At 39.9% G+C, this 23364-nt stretch overlaps 1 protein-coding gene across 3 annotated transcripts in view; it reads left to right on the top strand.

Moving 5' to 3' along the window:
• dlgap4b (discs, large (Drosophila) homolog-associated protein 4b) overlaps positions 1–23364 on the top strand; it is a 159989-nt gene that overhangs the window by 108871 nt on the left and 27754 nt on the right. For all 3 annotated transcript variants that reach the window (XM_030133441.1, XM_030133440.1, XM_030133442.1), the window contains exons 4-5: positions 19848–21127; positions 21248–21462. In XM_030133441.1, coding sequence (XP_029989301.1) covers positions 19922–21127; positions 21248–21462 — 1421 coding nt within the window. In that variant the 5' untranslated portion in view covers positions 19848–19921. The remainder of the gene's footprint in view (positions 1–19847; positions 21128–21247; positions 21463–23364) is intronic.

The following is a 23364-nucleotide window of genomic DNA, read 5'->3' as shown; positions in this document are numbered from 1 at the left end:
CTTTGGCTCTAAAAGTTGTTTCTTTGTAGACTTGCACCGATTACAATTTTTTGGGCCGAACCCGATTTCCGATTTGCAGGGTGCTTGGACGGGCAATACCAACTTTGGCCAATTCCGATCTCATTTTTTCCAAACACAACATACAACACATTGCAGTGTAACTTTCCCATTGGAACATTTATTTTAAAAATAGAGGAAAAGTGTGCAAAAAGGTGCCAGGTTTTCTATATGAAAACAGGTGCATTGATTGAAACGCTTGGTTTTTAGTGAGTCCCGTATCGTACCAGCTGCTGAAAATAATCATATTTGAAGGAAAATTATCATACCCAATTTTTATTCTGATGTGGCTCAGACCATCTGCTTTAGTAACACATTATCATAGACCGTACATATTGCACGCTGCAACCTAGTTTTACTTTTAAATAATCTAACAGAACCTTGGAAAAAAGCAAACGCCTCTACATATGGAGCACAGGATGAACCCCTGCACTGAACGGAACGGCATTTATAAATTCTCAACTTCTACATGCTTTGTAGTGATGAGCAGATCAGCGGGTTACCCACGGGGGCAAGAGTGGGCAATGCCCCCTTAAACAAACGTCCCGCCGTCTTGAATGAAAGTTTCTGAAGGTGGGGAAAAGGAAAATGAGGTGCATAACAGTGGGAGACTTAGAGGGATTAGTAAAGCGTCTTAAGTTTCAGTGTTTACGGTTGTGTGGTGGTGTGTGTGTATACTCAGTGTGTGGTACATGCAGCCCAGAACGCACCAATCCAACCCCCCACCCCACCCCCCCAATCGCCGCCTCCATCAGCGACATGTGGCCCCTTCACATTCCTGATTGCTGCCTCATATAAGACTATCTGGAAACGGCCCCGGGTCTGGCTATGGTCTGGCAGTAATTTGACCTGTGCTCAAAATCGATCAATTTCAGACTGACTGGCCAATCACATGAAAACTGGCCAATTTCCGAGCATAATCAGTGCAAGTCTATTTCTTAGTGGTTCTCATCCCATACTATTGCTTTCTGATGCATTCGTCAAAGGCCTCATGGCGTTGGTTTTCCTCTCCATGTGAGACCAGCAGAGTGACTCACTACTCCCTCTAGTGGTCACATAAATCCCCGGCCCGTCAGTGTATTTATATTCAGTTTATATCACTACAATCTAATACATTGACATCTTTGCCCAACATCTAATTTCTAACTCTTTATTCCTAACACTCTTGTGATAATTTTGGGCTATCCTTTAGTATGTGAAAGTAGAAATTTTACATATAGCCCTTTTAAACTGAAAAATACATTAACCTCAATATACTGTAGTTATAATGTGGCTGTATAGTTCATGCTGTAACCTTTACTTCTCCTTCCAAAGTAACCATCAGGGACAGGATTCACCACTGACATCAGTTATTAGCAGCTAATTGCTATTCCCTTCAAGCATATTGATGGGACTTCAAAGGAGACTGACTGCAGGACAAGCAAGTGAAATTCCAGTTCAGTGTTATACTTCTGAGTCGCCACGTCTGGTTTTAGTTTGTCATCCCAAGCACAAGGAAGGCTTAAGGCACTATCAATAATGGATGAGGATGTGAGACTTTCCAGCAAGTTTTCGTGAAGCTTCAGTGCTTGCATTTAAAACCTGGCACACGGGCTCTCGGTGCACCTGCATACCGGGGTTGTAGCTTTGAAGCTGTTCTCGAGGCAATGCAGTCGGTCAGTGCTCAGATAAAATGCTGCAGCTTTAAGAGAAAACTTTACAAAAATCTTTAAGTGCACTGACTCAAAAATGCACTGCAGTCCATGTTATTCTACAAGAAACATCTTTATGAAGTGGTTTTCTTTGGCCTTTTTGAGCCCCTATTCATAGTCACACATCGGAGGGCAAAAACTAATCTTTCTACCCCTATTTGCCAGTTATTTTAACATGTTTTTTCACCAAAATGCTGCATGGTTATTACTCATTCAGATGTACTAACTGATAAGGAGACAAGACTTGGGGTATTTACAGAATCCTGCCTGAGAAAGAAAGCTCAAACACATAAAAACGTATTTATATTTCTCCTAATGCTGCCTTACATGTGAATACAAATGACTTCAGTCTTTCATTCATAGCAACACATTGTCAGTTGAAAGTATAGAAACTGTTGGCCCAACACTGGACACATGATGAGGTCAGATTTATGTCACATCTTGGGTAAATCTACCTCAAATCAACAGATTTCAGTAAATGTTTCCAAATGAACAGTTCTGATTTGTTTTCGTGCTTTCCTTCTAAACATTATACAACATTTCAGAATTATATCCCCATTAGTTTTTGAGATTTTAAAATAGGGCATGATGCTGATTTTACTGTAAAAATGAATGGTACAGAAAACGAAGTTCAATAAGTCATTACTTTTGAACTATTCATGATAGATGTATGAAATTTTCAGAAGTTCTTCTCTAAGGTACACGATGCCTTTGACTTCTGTGAAAGAAGATCCACAGTCTTACGATGACCAATTATAGGCAAAAAAAAAAAAAAAAGAAATAGCACTTAAGATGTGTATCTCCATATTGAAGCCCATTGAATCTTTAAAAAATTTATATTAATCTATGTGTTGTAGTGTTATTGTGGGATTTTTTGCATTTTTCGAAACAAAAAAAAGTTTTCTGATTTATGTGGTCTTAATAATAAAAAAAAAAAAAGTCTGCATCTCCTGCAGCATTGTTAGAGGTGGCTCCACTTATGGATGTAAACATCTGTTAAAGTAGATTTGATTGGATTGATCACATATCTTTGTTTTAATTGTTTTGAGAAATGATCTAAGTTCTTGTGGTCTGAACCAGATGTTAAACAGAGTTAAATTGATCCATTTCCAGTATCCACCATTGTGTAGGATCAGTGTTTTTGCCCTCCAAGACTCCATGCAGGGATGTGACTGAAAACTCTGAATAATCGTACTTTCTTAAAATAATCTAATCTAGTCCCAAAATATTTGTCCTTATTTTAGCGAAACCACATATTGTTAAAGCAGTACAGACTACCTACAAATAAGTTTGCACATCATTTGCATTACTATAATATTGCCCTTTGCTCACACCAATCAATGTCAGATTTACCTACTGTCGCCCTTGCCCTGCCCCCCACCCCCCGCAATGTTTTAACATGTAAAATGTTGAGAATAAAACAACCTTTCTTGCTGGGATTCAAGCCCTGGTCTCTTGCATCATAGACCATAGTGTTACCCACTGAGCTATCCATCTAAATGCAGCTTAGGGTGCACATTAATGCACCCAAACCCTCTCCTGTAAGGAGGTCTACTGCACACATGCCATTATGATGAGAGTTTATATGGTAAAGGGAGTTAAATCTAAACTGGACTAAAGTCTAATCATGAATAGACAACTATCTATTCAAGCAGCATTTGGTTCTGCATGCCAGAAAAACAAACGGGCAGCCACAGAAGGTATGTAGTGTAATATTATACAGTCAGAACTATATAAGTGCATGACCTAAATGTTAAATATCTTTGAGCTGCTGCAGAAAACAGCCAGTGATTGAGTGAATCACATAAAGTTGTCAAGCATAGGCTTATACCTCTACTAAATCCTGTTATTTCTAATTTAAAATTATTTGGAATGCAATGGAATTCAATGCCAAAACTGAGGACAACCTTATTAAAGCCAACTCTTTGCTTTGGTTCCAAAAGTCATCACATTAGTGTACTGTTTTCATTTTATTAGTGTATGATAATAACAAAAATTCTATTTTATGTGATTTGAAGCCTTTATAATGTTAATCTTGCTTCGCTTTGCTCCCTTGAACCCTCAATGGGGCTCCAACCCTGGACCCCACCAGCCCCCCCTTTCTATTTTTTATGGATCCACCACTGCCAATGATATAGACTTTATATGATCTGTTAGTCTAGTCTTGTCTTACTCAGTCTCCAAACAGAATATTCAATATGAAATTTGACTTAAGCCCCAGTGGACTGTGAAGAAAAAAGATGTACATGTACATGTCCAAGTGGGTAATAAGAGTTAGTAGTGTTTAATCTGTTCAGTTTTGTGGGATAGTTTTAAAGTGTTCGGTGAACTCTCACAGCCTGAAATCCATACTTGTGTTATCCATTTATGCTTTCACTTTCCCACCATGGTGAAGTGAGTTAAATGAGTCATGTCATGTCTGAAGCTCTATGAAATAAATCCAGAACAGTGGGTCTATTATCCACTCATGTTATCTATCCTTAGCATTAATGCTCAGTTTTACAAATCCCATCCATAAACACCTGGACCTGCTTCTTCTGCTTTGGAGTTTGTTCATGACGTTTATGAGTTGCCATTCTAATGGAAATTTGAGCCAATAAAGTAAAAAATAATAATAATTCAGTGTTATTTTTCCAAGTGTAACCACTTCTGACATCCTGACACTATTCTTCTCTTCACACACAGTATTTCTCTCATGTTGCATATATCCACACCACTGTTATCACATTTACACACATGCACTCAGAGATATGTATATGCATACAAATACAGTTCTTGACATTCACACACAGAGCCACATTTACACTTGCCCACGCCGATAGCTCTGCACACAGACTCCTAGTTTTCTGTGGAAACAGGGGCCATGTTGCTGTGGTGTGGAGATAACAGGAAGCTCCAATCACAGGTCTCTTCTCAATCCATCCTGTAAGGCCCCTGGAGGGAGACTCCCCACAGTGGAGGATGAGAGGTTGTAACTGACATCACACCTACAATAGACCATGCTAGGGGTGCAAGTGGAATGTGGAAGCTCCACTTGACACTTGGTACAGTAACGCCACACAAAAGGAGCATCATGGTTTGATAATAAATGTATCATCCGACTTCAGTGTGGCAGATTAATTTATGCATCTCTTTCTGGGTCAAAGGGAGACAAGTAGCATTTGCCATGGGATAATCAGATCAATGATAGTGTCACCGTGGAAAGGCAGAAAGGATACGACCACAATATTGAAACACTGTGATCAAAGTGGAGTTCACTCTGTGAATGAGAATGCAGGGAGGGGAGTGGGGCTGGAAAGGACAATTGTGATTGATGCATTACTCTCTCCTGGTTGTCTGCACACAAAGAGAAGATGACAGGGGCAATTTTCCTGATTCACAATGTAAAACTTCTTTTGTCGCTTCACTTCTTCCCTCTGTCTTTTTTCAACCACTCATATTATAAAGAGCTCTTCTTATGCTGTTAAAGAATGTCTAATGTGTGCAAAGGGGCATCTCTGGAAATACTTATACATTTAGCTTTCAGTTATCATTTCATCCTATATGTTCCCCTTAAATAGCTTTCATTTAGATTTTGCTGTTTATCATTTGTTGAGTCATTCCCAATAACACAACTGCAAAATTAATGCAGTATGTACTAAAACGCCGGACAAGCTCACCCAGCCCACTCACTCTTTGAACTGAACAAAGAATTAATTATTGCTGCCCTATGTTACTAGGTCAAGGTCAACATCCTCTCTTACTCAGAAATTCTATTGGCACAGATCCACATCACCTGCCTCTGTTCGGTCTAACAAGGTAATGGGTCCCAGTGGACATGTACACAGCACAGTGGGATGGATACCTCGTGGGACACTCGTAAGCAGGCTAAATTAGAAATTACATCTCAAAATAACATGATTTAAAATAGCCCCTTGCCACTTTTGGATTCAGTCACACAATGCTAAAACGCAGTGATTCCAATACTGCTGAGCATCTTTGTTCTGTCTTTTTCTTTGTGTGCGTACAAAACAGATAATAGCTTCATAATTTTGTAACTCTGTCAGTTCTTTGTGATTGCGCGATGTGGTCCTTTCTCAGCACACAACCACACAGAAACAAAGTAGATTATGACAAAATATTTTTAGAAATGAGCTGTATTCTTTTTCAGACTGTCACTTATTCTTTTTATTTTCTTCTTCCTCTCTGGGTACTGGCATGGTAAAATCTCATCCCTTGGGGAGTGTGTCAAATTCACAATTCCACGGATACTACGACATGAATAGAGCCATTTCACCTTCCCAAAAGGAAGCAAGGAGACTCATGTTTTTTTAAAGTAATAGCGGCGCATACTTTGTTCTGGTTCTTTTGTTTGACAAAAAAGTGTGATTTTGCAACCACTTATGCCATCCAAAGAAAGTGAATGGAGAGAGAGAAAGAGAAAAGTTGAATATAGATTAAATACAGAGCTTTTTCCCTCTGGCACAGTAGGAGAAAAGTAGTAAAAAATAAATAAAAAATACACGTAAAAAAAAACTGTACCACTGCCAAGAAACTATATGACCATGACCAAGGGCTTTGCAAGGCAAGTCCAAGTGCAACGTGCACTGATTTACCTGACGGAAACATAAAAATGTCTCTTTTGATATGGGAGATGTAGAGAATATGATCCCAGAAAGGGTCAAAGTGTTTTGTAGATATGTTTTATAATACTGAATAATAGTATAAATTAAAATGTGTTGTGATTCTGAACAAATTCCAAATCTCATTAACTAGTTAAACATACATATGGTTAAAGGTTGAATTCTGACAGCCAATTATTTCACATTAAATTGACAATTAAATGGACCTAATGATGAATAACTGCTCACTATTTGTTTTCCCATGTTGCAGTGATATACATAAATATTACACCTTCTACATGTTGCTGATGGAAGTCACATGTAGCATAAAACCGTGGTGTGTAACAACTATATAAGCTGAAGACTATAACTCATATGTCCTAAATGTCAACGCTCTGCGGGATTTAAAATCGTATATACCCACCGGCCCTGCCTGTCATGCTGGCTTTATAGCTATTGTCATGGCAACAGCTCATCCCTGTACAGTCAACGGGTTGATAGGTTGACAGACAGCCATTAGGGTATTATTGTGACGTCACGTGGGGATTGTGAAGCGTGACTCCAGAGTTGACCCACTTGGCATCCAGAGGGTACCCCTATCCTCTCTCAGCGCTACATGGTCACTCATCACATCTAGACAGGAAGGAACTTTTCACCCGTCTCTTTCACAGCAGGAAATCTCATTGCACGGCCGCTTCCTGTGTGTATGTGGGGGGGGGTCAAGGCTGCTTGGATTGGTTTGACTGAAATATGGTTGCTGGATGTCAGGCCAAGGGCATTCTGAAGTGAATGCGGTTTAAGGCTTATCCTGGTGGGATTTATCACTGTGCTGTGTTTGTTGGCGACTGTTTGTAGCTCATACACATGCAGTACAGCAACTCACATATAGCAGTATACATCACCAAGGTAAAGCTTAGCAATAAAAGTTCACAGCTTTAATTAATGCTTTCAGGCTCCACAAAAGTTTACTCATTTTAAACATACGAAGGTGTTTGTATGTGAAGTTTGTGTTGGAGGAGTCTGTGTTGTGTTGGGATCTGGTCTTTTGTTGACATTAGCTGACAGCAGTTGCAATAGTAAAGGTGCAAAATAGAGGCACTGAAAAACCACAGAGCGACTTTGAAGACTGAGAAAAATCTAACCTGAAACCTGCACACAGAAATCAGTATATTGTGTTTAGAGCTGCACAATACATCGTTTGAGCATTGTCATAGCAATGTACGTGTGCACAATAGTCACATCGCAGGTCCTGCAATGTGGGAGGCAAATGAATTCCATGTGTTCTCATCTAATTTCCACCTCGGTACCTGACACATACTGCACACAGCCGAAAACTAAGACTTGGTGCCAAAAAGAAAAGCAATGTAAGTTGTCGGGAATTATTTCGGCTACAAGAAGGATGATATTGAAACACGTGTTCTGTGTCGACAGTACCTTGCACCTGTTGCCACAACGAGAGTAAACACAACTAATTTGTTTGACCATTTACATTAGCACCGCACAGCTATTATATTCTCCTGCGTATTTTTTCATATCGCGCACTATATCGCAGGGTTAAAAAAAAAATCACGTCAGTTTTTTCCAATATCGCGTAGCCATAATTGTGTTTGTTATTGTGGATGTAGACAGCCGAGACCATTGTTGTCTTTGTAATGGATTCAGTTAATGCAAACAAAAACACAAACACATGTGCAAATCTGCCATGGTGCAGCTATAAAGGAGTGTTCAATAACCAAACAGAGCTATATCAGAACATAGAGTGGTCTTAGCATTTCCAAACAGGCAGACAATGTTTCCTGCAGTCACAGTGTTGCCCTCAGTTGCACTCGCACTGCATGAAAGTAGTCATGCCCGACTGTGGTGCTCATTCCAGACAACCAGAGAACTTGTCAGACATAACCAGTGCTTAGTGTATAAATCACAAAGTCCTGAACACAGAGAGGGTGCTGTGCTGTGCAGTAGGTCAGAGGAGGGAGAGAAGTCACTGGACACATCAAAAAATCCAGAGTGCCTCAAGCAACACCAAGAGGCTCAATGTTAAAAGTAAACAAAACAACTGTCATCACAAAGCATTATTTCTTTACATTTACATGAGCTACCTCCCATGCTGTTTCTGTTATACCCTCACTGTTGATCAAAATAGGGGTGACCTGTTTAGGTTCAGCCTAGTGTAAACCCATAAAGACCCAAACAGCCACTGGTGACCAAAACCATCTACTGATCTAAAATGTTTAATAACTCATGAACCACTTAACCTATTAATATGTTGAAATAATTGTTGTAAAATACAGTTTGTCATCTTTTCATGGTCATCAGATATGACCCATTTGGACGTTCAGAAGCTCCGTAGTGAATGTGGAAACACCGTCATCTTCTACAACAGAGGTTCTCCCAGGGGGGTTGCGAGCGCATGCATGGGGGAGTCACGAGTGACATTGTCGTGTGGGTGCATTAGCAACTGATTGTTGTACATCACAACAGTATAAATCACCCACCCCCCGTCACAAATTTGTTTTCGGGAGGCAGCAGGTAGTCAATGATAAGGTGAGAGGAGTCACTTTCACTTTCTCACAGCTTTATCTACAGAGCTATATAACCCACCACGTCCTCCACACTTTTACAATTATGTATACCCCCATCCCACTGGCCCCAAGATTTTTTCGGGCATAGGGGGGCATAGGGGGGCATCAGTAGGCTTGTGATGCCGTTAGTGGGGCGTGGTTCACAAAAGGTTGAGAAACCCAGTTCTACAACAATGATTCAACAGTAAAACCCATGGAGTTGGATCAATGACAGTGGACAAAGAGGCTTCTATTCTCCTTCTTTTATGGATATCTTGGCTGAAAAAGTCACTTTTTCTTCAGTTTTCTCTGTTTTTAATATAACAACCCTCAACTTTAAACTGAGCTTTTATGAACATCTAAATGATCAGTAAGTCAAATATAGGAAAATACCTGATTTTCACTGAAAAAAAATGCAAAATATATAGAGGATAATATTATAATAAATGGTGATAAATCACTTAAGAAAAGTTAAATAGACAGAAAAATTTATTTGGGAACTGACTCAAATGCAGTACTGGGTCTTTATGGGTTAAAGAAATTCAACAAATGTGGATTTTCTGCTTTTCACGTTTCCTCCTTGTTGCTGAGAACAAATCCCAATAACATTACACTCCATGAAGTCCTTAAAATATATACACTTTAAGGCATCTTATCTGAATGATTTAAAATGTTAAAAGTGAGTAACTTAAATGGAAAAGTACCACAGACACCCAAAAACCAGTAATTCACTGTTCTTCCAATTCCACAATATTATTTAACCACAAACTAACAACAAATTTTAATTTATATATGTTTTCCTCCATTTTTTTGTCAGTGTTTTTTTGTCAGTGTTGCCAGTGAGTTTATTTATTTCATGTCAGCTGTTTGGAGTTAAAGGGACTATATGGAGAAAAATTCTGATTAGATTTAATGAGATTTTTATGAGATTAGAAATTATGTCGAAGAGGTATTGGGTTTTAGACTGAATCTATTCACACCCACGGGCTGACGAATTTATGCAACCACTAGAGGGAGTAGACAGTCACTCTGCCAGCTATCATTTCTATGCTGTGTTGCTATATTTACTGCATTTCGTTGATGCACAGTTCAGAAAATGGATGTTTTCTGTCTAAAAACAGAGCTAAGCAAGCAGAGCTATAATGTAAACTATCAGCTGATGCAGCACAGGAAGATTATAAGTCACAGTGTTATTTTGATCGACTGTCAAAATAACGAGGCCCTGAGTTTTTGTTTTTAATTAGAAACCCTGATGACACCATAATACAGATGTGTGTAAATAATGAGATTTATAGTTTTTCAGTGAGTGATACATAGCGGTGCCTTTATTAGTCCTAAGTGTGTTCTGGTACATGTCTTCCACCTGTTGAGAGTTTAGCATATAAATACAACACATAACCCTCTTAAGAAAGTTAAAGAAACAGAAAAACATTTTGATCATCATTATTGGGCTCCAAAATTTAAGGCTTTCATTATTTGCCTTACACTTCAACCAAGTTTTATGAAAATCACTGCAGAAACAGGAATGGTCTTATAACCTCCTTGGTAGAGGTAGTAAAAGAATGACATGAATGATACAGAACATTTTGTCACTATAAGATTTTGAGATAGTGACAAAGTCCCAAACTCGGTGATCTTGGATGCAGATAGAGCATGGTCTCATCCTGCATAAAGACCCCTAATCATAGTAACCCAAACATCACATTTAATGAGCTGCTGTTTGTTATTGTCTATAGCATAATGAATGGGCCAGACTGTCTGATATATAGATAGCATCAACTGCCACTAGTATAATGAGTGTCTGGGTGTTCCAGCTTCTGTCGCAGATCCTCAATGTGTCAGAAACGTTGTGTGTCTGTCTGGAAGTGTGTTCAGGTATGATGTATTTGGACCTAAGTATCATAATGCACTGTGCAGTTATAAAGATGTTTTTTCTGTGTGTTTGTGCATGTATAAGTGTACTCTTTGGGCACATTTCTGTGTCTGTTTGTATTAATCTTTCTGATTTGAGAGATAGAGGCCACAGCTGTAGCCCAGAACCCTCTCATCTCTGTGTCCCCCATAGAGGGAGAGACACACATTTTTGTGTTATTCCAAAATATAAAAAAAAAAAAACTCTTTTAAATAAAGCAATGGTGGGTCACTTCTGGTCAGCTGAAAACTGGATGTGAGTAACTGTTAGTCCTGCTCACACTGTGCTGTGAACAAAATCTAGAGTCTGCCTTCTATAACTTACCCCAAAGCTAATACATGGCTTCAGCAGTCTTACTTAGACAAAGGAAGGGATTGTTTTAGATCCACATATGTTGTGGGTTATAGAAATGTTCTGGCCTGATTTGTAGTCACACTTGGTTTTGGACCTGAATCGCTGTGAAAAGATTTCGACTGCACTTGGAGTGGTTTGGAAATCATTCAATGTAAAATGACCACTTTGACACATAAATGCATAAATAAATAAACAGATAGATAAATAAATAAATAGATGGGTGTCTCTGCTGTCACATAAAGGCCTCGGTCCTTACAGTTTATCGTTGTATTCCAACAGTGTGGGCATAGATGTAGAAAATGGATAAATTAAAAAAACATACTACATTGCTATTATGCAGGCTTTTCATGCACTGTATGTAGAAAGTAAATGCTCAGATTGTCGGTAGCACTTAGCCAGCAGCGTTTTTTTTAACCTTTGTTCTCATTGTGTCATGAATTTAGTGTCACTCGCCTGCTCAGAGAGGTCATATAGCCACTAGACATATTTCCTTCTCTATGGAGATGCTCATCGTCTTCATGAACTTTATTCAGAACCCCTTTTGAATTAAAATGATGCTCCATCCCCACTTACATTTTCTTATTGTAATATGACATAAAAATCATAATGATGTAGTTCAAGGATGATCCTCCACAAATAGATACTAATTATTATCCACCACATAAACTGTCTAAATATTAAATAAACAAAAAGAACACAACACCTTACAGTACATGCAACTTTAACTGCCAGTTATGCCCATTTGTAGCCGAGGGCTATAACCCAGGAAGGATGTAGCACTAAAGCTCATTAAAATAAACACAGCAGTGAAAATATCCAGAATAAGCACTGATACCAGCAGTGTTATTCATTTTTAAAAAGATATCATAATACATTTGTATTATAAAATGTTCCACCGATCTTGCTAAAACACTGTAGGAAACAGGAGGAAGGCAGAAGTTATAGCACACTATAATGAATTCTCAACAGCACATTCAAATATCACTACACACATCTCCATTGCAAATCTAGTCGCCACCTCAAATGACACTGCCCCAGTTGTGCCCCCAGACTGCTACCAGGAAGCCCTGAAGAGACACAGGAAGACCAGCGGCAAAATCACTAGAACAATGCCTAAAAAGTCCCAAATACAAATATTACGCAATAACAATCAGCACTAAACCAGAACAAGTCAGCGCAGACAATTAGGCTCGAAAAAAGGCACAGAATTAAGATTAAAAAAAAATAAAATAGTAATGTCACAGGCATTACTATAAAAGAAGTCCAGAAGGAAAGGTTCAAATTTAACTTTCATACAAATAACGGATCAAAACACATTTAGCCATCTCTTCATTAATATTTGAACTATTACAAGAAAACAAACAGCTCCTGGTCACCTGTTCATCTTCTTTGTAAAATATCAGCACTGAATATATTGTAAAACATGTTAAAGGGGTTATGTGTAGTATTGATATTCTAAACTCTCAACAGCAGAAGGAAGTCACCAGAACACACACAGAACTACTAAAACCAACAAAACAATGCTATGTACAGACCATATCACTTACTGAAGAATAAAGGTCATGTATTATGGTATCATCACATTTTTTTCTTCAAACTAAATGCCATAGCAAATACTAGATAATAATAAATAATATGTGATAGTTTACATCATAGCTCTGTTGGCTTAGGTCTGGGTTTTAGACAGAAAAAACCTACAGTAAAAACACAAATCACCACTGTTTTCCATAAGGTTTGTTTTATGATTAGCTGCCCTAAATATCAGTTCTGAATCACCTAAACAAGGTCAGAGCTGTCACAGTTTAGTCTGAAATGTGGATCAACAAACGCTAGTAATAATAATTTTATATCTGCATAAGCCTCATAGACAAACTCACCCATGTAGAAGAAACTCAGCAATGTCAGCATCAAACTCCTCTCTTCATTTAGAGCTGTGTGTAGTGGGGAAAACAACAATGGTGCTTCTAGCTTTTAAGACTTTATCACTTTCTTTGTCTCTAAAAGTTGTTACCCCGCACTTTTTTTTCTCCCCCTTTGCTTATAATGGGCGAAATTTCAAACGTCTGTAGCAGCAAAACTATTGGTTAAATTCATGCCAAATTGGCTTTATAGATTGCCAGTGACCCAGAATAGATGTCATTATATGTTGGGAAAAGTAGGTAAAAGTTACATTTTTTCATGAATTTTTCAAATCTTTTTTTTCTCCCATTTACTTATAATGGGCGAAATTTCAAATGTCTATAAAAACATCAGTTTTGTTTCAATTTACTTAAAATTTGGCACATATATAGAAGCAATTGATATACTGACATCCACCCCTGCATAGAAATGATGACATCAGCTGGATCGGTGCCAAAATGCTACAATACGTGTGAGGGGCGGGGTTTGTTGTGCCTGGCACCACTTATTATTTAGTGGTTGTCATCCACTTTCTGATACTTTGGTCATAGACTCTGTGGTGTTGGCTCTCCTCACCATGGGAGACTGGCAGAGTGACTCACTACTCCCTCTAGTGGACATATACATTTGCAGGAATGTCATTATGAACAGATTCAGTGATTATTTACAGTCTTAAAATATATTGGCCTATTAAGCATAAGCTTTTTATTCCAAACACTGTACTGTTCCTTTTAGGTCATTTTTGAAAGAAGAAATACTACATGTAGCCCCTTTAAGGGATTGAACTTACTAGTGGTTCATCATTTTACAACTCTGTCTAGTGAGATGGTATTGAATCCCCAGTTGAACATGACAAAGGCGCCCATTACAGCTGATACATATCCTGTTGTTGCTTAAAGATCTCCCACATGATTCAACACTATCAACGTTTCTGTCTTGTGTGTTTACCCTCCCTAATGCAGCGTTGTCGTCACCGGTCGTAGGTGGCACACACAAATATGCATTTTTTTATAGCTCTTTGTAAGAACTGGCAATGGCAGGTTCTAAGGATAAGACAAGAACCTTTACACAGCGCTCACAACATGAATTTATCTGCCAAGAGTAAACACAGACTGAGCCTGAGTGGAACAGATTTAGTCCAACTGGGCCTGATTGATCATCATGTCCAAATCAGACTCAGAATCACCCTGAAGTGTCTGCCCGGCTTTGTTTGTCTTCTTAAAGCAGAAAATTAGTATTTGTCATGTCACAGCACTTACAGTCTTTCAGTGCTTTTAAAGAAGACTATTATGGAAAAAATCTGTACACTTTAGCATCCAGGACCAACTCCTTTTAAACATGTAAACACTTTTGGAATGTGTAACATCTCAGGGTGGCACATTCAGCTGAAGCTGTTAATTTATTCGCTGCATTTTTCATACAAGGGTTTCCTCGTCCTAATAAACCAAAACTGGTACCGTCATCACATCACATCACATCACATGCCACCAAAGCATTAACTTCAAAACCACAAATAGTTTTGAGGACATGGAAAGTTCCATTCGCTGCCATCATATGCAGTGAAGTGGTGCCACTGTCTTTCACCGACTTCCTTTCTGGCTCACAGTCTTCAGAGATGGGCTAAAATGAGTGGGTCATCTATCACAACAGAGGCGGGAGTGGTAAATTTATAACTGTGAAAATAGGCCAGAGCACAGCACTGATGGAATAGATAGAGTGTAATTAGGACAAGGTTAGCCTGCTTCTCACACACACACACACACACACACACATACATACATACACACAAATGCACACATACACGCTATTTATTATTCATTAAATGACATACATACATCCTAGCGACAGTTTGTGTATGTGTGTGTCTTCACTCACAAACACTCAGAGGCATTCAGCAAATGACAAATTGTTATTCAATTATTTCTCACTTGAATGAGCAGAGCCTCAGAACTTAAAGTGAAAAAAAAATTCAGATCTCCTAAGCAGTCAGAGGCAATTATTCCCCTACACATGCAAATGCCGCAAATATTTACACTTATTTACAGCCTCACACCTTTTCAATGATCAACACGTGCCTCCAATCCTCTGCATTTCTAACCAGTTTACTCTGAATAACCCTTGCGACTCAAACCTCACCTTATCTATTCAGAATTTGTGTTCATAACTCTAACCTCTCATTTTCTTCCTACTGCTTCCTTTTTTTTGCGACGCCCTTTCCCCCCAGCGCACGCTTAACAACACATCTACTCATTTTCACACCATCTTGTTCCCTTAAGATTGCTTTCATTTTCACCACCGTCAAAACCCACACCTTTCTCCCCACAGCTTTTCCGTCACTTCCTTCTGTCCCTCCTTCCCTCCCTCCCTCCCTCCCTCCCTCCTTCCCTCCCTCCTCGCCAGCAGTCTGTTAGCCTTCACCTTTCTCGTCACATGTAACACACACCGCCTTTACACACAACACGCAAATGCACAGTTGAGCAGAGACAGGGAGGTGCCCCCTATCTTCCAGGGCAGGGATGTAAGGCTATGGAGCAGATGGGCTGAGGGATGACAAACTGTCTGTCTGCCTGTACAGCGTCGTTCAGATGAGGGGTTGTTGTCCTTTTGCACATTCTCTCATCTAAATCTGCCCACCCCCACACTTGCCAATCTAGGGTCTGGCAACTGTTGTAAAAACCTGGCTACTTAGATGTAAAATACCGACAACCCTTATCCAGAATCCAGTTTACTGGTATTGTCAGAGTAGTGAAGTTTACATCTGTGAATGGCAACACTGATAACAGAAAATCCCACTGTGTCCAAGAAAAGGGACATTTTGTTTTATATAAACAGAAATTGAAGAATGGAATACTGGCAGAGAAAGAAAGAGTGACAATAATTAAGTTTGTTCGTAGTCAACATGAAAGATCCCTGTAGGGGGTTATCCAAATTTTGTTTTCAAACCACGATAACAGTATTTTTAGTTCAGTTGTCAGTGAACATGTTTTTCAGTTGTATTTAATCATACTCATCCAAAGATCTAATGTCCCTCTGCACCAGTGCTGGAGCTTTTCATTAAATTAGCGCGAATCTTTTAAAAATCTGAAAATACACTCATTCCCCAGGTTATGAGAACTATCCGAGTGCTGCTTTGCATATAACTGTGGGAGTTCATACTTTTGGTTGTTATTTATTTTTTGTTTTGTGGTGGAAAGAGAATTTGTAAGTGAGTATGACATCTACACAGACCTTTCATCACACCTCTAATGTAATTTGTCAGCTTCTATGCAAATGATTCTTCCTATTGTGCCTCTGAATCATAATAATGAATACTCCCTACATACTCTATAAAAACATGACTAAGTGATGGAACTTGACAGAAACACAGAACAGCTTGTATTGAGTGTGACTGCCCTCTTCTGGTGAGCAGATTGAACTGCTTGCAGCCTCGGAGGTTGTGGCGAGTGAGAGTAATGAGTAAGGTCATGAATTGGATGTGATGCCAAACGCCCCTTTTCCCATTGGAGGAGCAGATGGCAGCTCCCCAGTGCACGAGGCAGGGAGATGCTGCCACCAGACGCTCCTAGCAGGGTGCATAAACACACACACCAACACACAAGCACACAAGCACACAAACACACCTACAAGTTCATATTCTTGTGTGCGTGCATCTTAGCATCACCAAGAAAATGAATGAAGCATCTTGACCAAAATGTCTTTGCTATCACTCATCAGAGGGTGAGAATGTCTCTTGACCTTTATTTTCTTATCCATCAGTGACACAGTAGCAGCGTTCTGTCATTAGGGCTAACATCAGCAGGAATAGGTCATAAATATTTGCAGCCAGTTTTGATTTGACATAAGATCTTTTCACCTTGCTGCTGCATCGGTTGAGCGATGTACTGAACTACTTGTGTAATTTTGTTCACTTTTTCTGTTGCAGAAGTATAATCTGTATGTAGTGTTGCTACCAAAGCAAGGTTTGTTTGTTTTTTTGTTGTTTTTGGTGACTATGTGTTTATAAAATTTCAATAAGAACTTAAGTAAAAAAAAAAAAAAGAAGTATAATCTGTGCACATGCATGAAAACATCTGCCAATGCCTATGTAAGCTACTATATATAACTAAGTTGAACCTCAAACAGTGTCCTGAATTTCCTGTTTGTTAACCAATAAAAAATAGTGTTAATAGTAAAAGATCCAAATAACTAAGTCAGCAGTCAATAAGCATTTAATTATTATCTATTTATTACAACCATGTCTGTTCTTTACTTTAAAATCCCAGCTTAAGCTTTTTTTTTTTCCTTACCAGAGTCTTTCTCGCTTGTGTTTTCTATATTTAGACTATAATTTTCTTCAGTTACATAAAACGCTGAAATGCACTAACAGAGCTTAAGTCTTCAAACTTTTGACTGGCAGTTTACTGTTTACAATTCTGCCTCCATTAATAATGCCGCTATCACTGTCATTTCGAGCCATATTGGTTGACACATTGAGGAGGGTATGCTAAGCTCAGCTGAGTGGCGTGTCACGACAGGATATGAAGCAGTTAGCTAATGTGGTGTAAAAGGATTTAGAGGATTTGACCCTATCAGCGGAGATGGCACTTAGAGAGGCTCTGTTAATGACACTAAATGAGTCTGTGCCTGCAGCATGCTAATAATGGTGCCATGAAAAGCCAGGCTTATAATTTATATGGAGATTTTTGCAGCTAATTGCTAGCTCTGCATAAAACAATATGCGTGAACATATAATGTAAAGGCAAGATAAAAAAAGTTTCACACTAAAGTTGCTACACAATGGTATTTTTGCAAGTCACTTTAAGTACACTGTTGCATCCATCTGTTTCTTTTTCTTCAGGTTTTTTGGTCAATGAGGGAAACATGACTTTAAACCAAACAGAAATATTTTCAAATATATTACTCATATGTCAATCTACAATAAATAATTTCCATAAGAGGAAGAAGCACACATGCTATATTTGTTTCTTATTCTTTTATATTTGTTTTGCTTCCATCTGCTGTTTCCAGGTGATGTCAGTCTGAGATGATGATCAGTTTAGTTTCCACGTTCCGATGGCTTAAAAATCTGCTGACTTCAGTCATCTACTTTGAAAGAAATAATATGAGTGAGCTACACAAATTACCGATACTGTCCACTGCCTTAGTTTATGCAGTGTAGGTTGATTAAATCGTATTTCTATCCAGAGGTAATGGTACGTCCACCTTTAATTCTGATTGTACTCTATAACTGTATTAAGCAAATGCTGGTCGATGTGAAACAGCAGGGATATTTTGAAGACATCCAAACATAGCTACTGGTATCCTCTTAAGAAATTAGGTTAAATGTATATTGCTGAAAACAAGATTGAGTTTCCCATGTATTTTTTTAGCTTGTTTTGCACCTGCTATAGCTTCAGTGCTAAGGCGTGATGCTATGTGTTATTCATATTTTGCAGCTCCATCCAGCTCAGTACCCGTCATGCTGTCGTGATCTTATAAAAATGAATATCAGCTTTTTGAGTTGCCATCAGCTGCCAGGAGACTGTGTAAATGTTTGTAGTAATTAGTCATATTTTTTTTAGAGAAAGAAACATTCGTTTCTGGTGTTTAGATAACCTGTGGGCTCAGGGCTGTTAGGCGGCTGAATTCAGATGTTTCTGTGTATTTTGTTAAGTGCCGTTTAAATTACAGCTCCCACGTTTATTTACAAGTTTCATTTCCCAACAATTACATTTGCACATCAATACTGAATGAGAAGCTACATGAAAATATCCTTGTCGGTGTATTCAGGTTGTCCTTAAAAGTGTGAAGAACCTTTGCTTTGCCTTTAGACATATTCAACGGTTAGTATTCATCTTTTTCTATGACAAGAAGTATCATCTATGCTTTGCATTGGCACAGCTTGACTAGAAGGACAAGAAGGTATGGCTGCCAAAACCTACCACCCACCACCCACCGGTCAAATCCTCTTTACTGGTTTCACTATGACAGTCTGCCCGCCATCCTTGGCTCCCCATGCAAAGATAGGACAGGAGCTCAGTGAGCAGTGCCAGGGATACCCACTGGAGGTGGGAAGAGGAGAGAGAGAGAACAGTGGAGGAAGAGAGAGACAGAGAAACAGATGGAATAATGGGCAGAGAAAGTGATGCACGCTGAATGAAATGGCTCTCCCAGAGATTTGGCTGTTTTATACCAAAGCTAAACTGTAGGATATTCACAGAGACAAGCGGAGGCAGCAGGTAGTGCCATCAGCTTTAATATTAACATTTTCAATCCAGAATCATGTTTCCGTTTTTGTTTGTTTTATGATCCCTGTGATAGTCAATTGGTGCAATCAGTGTTTGTGCAGTAATTCATGTTCTAATCTTACAATGAATGTGTTCAGACAACGAGGAGGAGATATGTAGTTGTTTACTGACTGTTGGCACAAAGCCCTACATAGCTGTGGAGGTGTCTGGACTTACAGATGACTGTCAGCAATTGTTTTTCCAATAATGTATGCCCTGACCCACTGGCTACAGCTCGTCATTGTTCCACACACTGTTGTCCCTTCCATTTCCAGCATTTTAACACAGATGTTCACTGTGGGAGGCAGTGGAAAGCTGGCTCATTTAGTGCTCAGAATTTCCCTCACAGCCCTGCAGTTAGCCTGTGTGTTCTCTGGTGGGCGTGTTTTCTGACTGAGTTGGTAGCGTTGTGGTTTAGTTTGATGTGTGTGTCTCTTGTCCGCCTGTATTTATATTTGCGGCGCCAAATCTAAGTGTATATTCTTCATCTCTTCTTTTTGTTTTAGGAGTCACCTTCAAGGACATCAGTCATCATTCCTTGGCCTGGGGGTCTTCTAGCAGATTTGGCCTCCTCACCATCATGAAAGGGTTGGGGACCAACCGTAACAGACACCTGTCTGACTCTTGTGATCCATCGTCAGGACACCCAGAGGCACTCTATCCTCAAAAGACCAGCACCCTGCCACGCAGCCCTTATCTACTGAGTCCCACAATGGACCACTACGGCACCATGGACCCCCACCATTATCCCTCAGCTAATCCAGGCTCCCTTCCACCAGACTGCATGCTGCCTCTCAATAACCAGTTGTCCAACAGCAGCACTTTCCCGAGGATTCACTACAACTCCTACGACCAGTCTGACTTCTCCCCACCTGGGGACAGCATCGGAGGGATAAGTACAGGGACCATGGGGACATCCATGTCCATGGGCATGGGGACAGGTATGGGCATGGCAGGGCTTAGTGCACGAACACCAATGATTACAAGTGGTTCAGCAACTATATCACATCATATGACTAAGAATGAGACACCTCAGAGTCTGCTGGAGTTTGATAAGCAGCTACCTGGTGGTCGCGATGGCTTCAGCACATTGCAGTTTCATCGCACATCAGCAGTGGCTGCAGCCAAGCAGCGCACAGACAGTCCTGGACGCATCCGTTACATGCTGCACTCTGTGCAAAAGCTCTTTGCAAAATCGCAATCACTTGAGAGCCACAACATGAAAGGAAATGTCAATGGACGCTCAGCTGGCAGCGGTGGAGGCTCATCTGGCACAGACGATGGAGGGAAGCACAATCGCAGATCCAAAAGTAAAGATCGGGGTACAAAATCAGAGGCAACTGCCAAGCGCCGGCCACGCTCCAACATGTCTGGTTACTGGAGCTCAGACGATTTGGACAGTAGCGATTTGAGTAGTTACCATAACACAATGGCCATGATGACTCTGGGGCGTCCAACTGGCCATGACAGCCAAGGGGGTCAGGGCAGATACATCCACAGTGGCTACAACACAATCAGCTCCTCTAAAAGCAGCAATGACATGAAGTATCAGCCACTTTCTGGACCTGGAGGTGGAGGTGGAGGCAGTGGTGGGGGACTTGGAATATCAGGAAATATGGTCTTAAATGATAGTGAATATATGAAAGGAGGGTCCTGGTCTACACTGACCATGGGCCAGCCAAGACATGTCATCCAGAAGGGTTCTGCTACTCTGGACAGGTCCATGCTCAAGTCCAAATCTTGCCAACAGGAATTAACCTGTAATTATCTTCAGGTTGGAAGAAGGGTGAGTAGAAATGAAAGAACTCTTTTAAATGTTTTATAGAGTTACATATTGGGAAAACACGAAACCTAAATAAATTTTTAAAAGAATGGACTAATTGTAGCCATGTATTGTGACCTTTAGGGTGATTGGAGTAGCACACTAGGCCGCCCTGGGGCACCCAATGAAATCCCATGTCGGCGCATGCGCAGCGGTAGCTATGTGAAGGCCATGGGAGACATGGAAGACAGCGACGACTCAGAGGGAAGCCCCAAACCCTCGCCAAAAAGCGCAGCTCGCCGCCAGAGCTACCTCAGGGCTACACAGCAGTCTCTGAGCGACCAGCTACCCCCACGCAAGTAAGACAGCCCACTGAGGCACAGCATTACTCTGCAACACACATTAGTATTTGGTACCAAATCTGAATACAAGGTTTATGCCAATTTTCCTGACTTATTTATGTTTTGTAATGTTGTTTAAATTGTGAGTGCATCAGTAATGTCTTATATCGGACAGTCATACGTCGGTGTTAAGTTGTGAAACATCTAGAACTAGAAGCACTCGGAGAGCGCAGACCTCCGCCAAGGCTGATCAGTGGCGCCCCCCGTGGGCCCCCCCACCCCCGATCACCACCAAAATTTAATCATTTCTTCCTTATCCCATTTCCAACAAACCCTGAAAATTTCATCCAAATCTGTCCATAACTTTTTGAGTTATGTTGCACACTAACGGACAGACAAACAAACAAACAGACAGACAAACAAACAAACCCTGGCAAAAACATAACCTCCTTGGCGGAGGTAACTACGATGCGGTTATTTCCAGTAAGTGATTAGAAACTGTTTCATGAATAAAAAGTTACTGATTTGCTTCTGAAAATATGGGGCTATGAAAAGGCTTTTTAAAGAATTTCTATATGGTACATACAGTTCCACCCTGACTGGTACAACCAACAACTGAAAGAAAATAAATAGGGGCGTTTTTCCAGGGATACAGGAAGGAAACAATCATGCCTGGCCCATCATACCAGTACAGAGGAAAATACAATGCATACACACTCACCACAGTTCATGCTGCACTTACTCATGCAAGGACTGGATGTGATTTACTATCCTACTGTTGGTTCTACAAATCATCACACCAAGTCAGTACAGACAGCCGCTGTGTAATTTACACAACCTACAGTGACACTGACTTTTGTTTGCACTCAGTCAGTAAATTACCACAAATAAGCCTCATCTCTCAAACTGAAATGCCTTGCTCCTCAACTGTCTTTAGATTGCATACTCTCTGAAGCCCATATGACACTGTGCAACAATAATTGTAAATCATTTCCATTGTTTTTGTCCAAGCAATGTTAGGCATGTATGGTTAATCAAGACACCACCGATGTGTTTATTAGGTATTATTTATATTTTAAGACTGCACTGTTTTGTACTTTTTCATTCTCAGTGCCGTAACAACAGCAGCAGGTTTTAATACCAGTTACATCTACCGTTTAAGATCAAAAACTGTGCCTGAGATGTATTTGGAAATGTTTGTGTGTAGTGATTTTCCCCTGATACATTTAACATTTGTTTTCTCTTGCCATACACTCCTCAGCAGGACAATACATACACAAGGCTTTTACACTGTGCTTTTATTAAATCTCACATTACAGCTGAGATTTAATTTTCTTTAAGTATTTCCAGTTTTTAAAGGCTGAAAATAGTTCACTACCATTTTTTAAGAGTGAACAGGGCATAATATTTGGTTATGTTTTCTTCCATATTTTTTACAAAGCACATAGTGCAACACTTTCACTTTATTCATACTTAAAATCCTCTTAAAAATTTCTAAATACATACTTACACACATAATACACACCTATTTCAAGTCTCTTTTTTAGAAAATGTAAGGATTTATTCTCCCTCAGAGGGTGCATAAATGACTAACCCTACTTCCGCTGCCAGTCCCTTACCACTCAATCCCACTTTCTTCCGTTTCGCTTGCTCCACCCTGAATGGCGTGAGCAGCAGAACGCTGGATTACACCTTTTTTCAGGGGGAGCTGGACGCCCTGTGGTCTCCACTCCACAGTGTGTCCTCTCTGCACCAGCTGGGCAGGTCAATGAGCAGGTCAGTGATAGGTGTGTAAGGCTCATCTCAGAGGTGGTAGTGCAAAACGCTTTCAGTATATGTGATTGGATGAACCAGTCAATCAATGACTTTGCACTACCCCCTTCAACTCTAAATGCCAAATTCATGCCCTGCTGCCAACAA

This window comes from Sphaeramia orbicularis, chromosome 5, assembly GCF_902148855.1.
Source record: "Sphaeramia orbicularis chromosome 5, fSphaOr1.1, whole genome shotgun sequence".
NCBI classification, from domain to species: Eukaryota; Metazoa; Chordata; class Actinopteri; order Kurtiformes; family Apogonidae; genus Sphaeramia; species Sphaeramia orbicularis.
The sequence above is the reverse complement of the archived record's forward strand: the minus strand, read 5'-3'. Positions and strand labels throughout refer to the sequence as shown.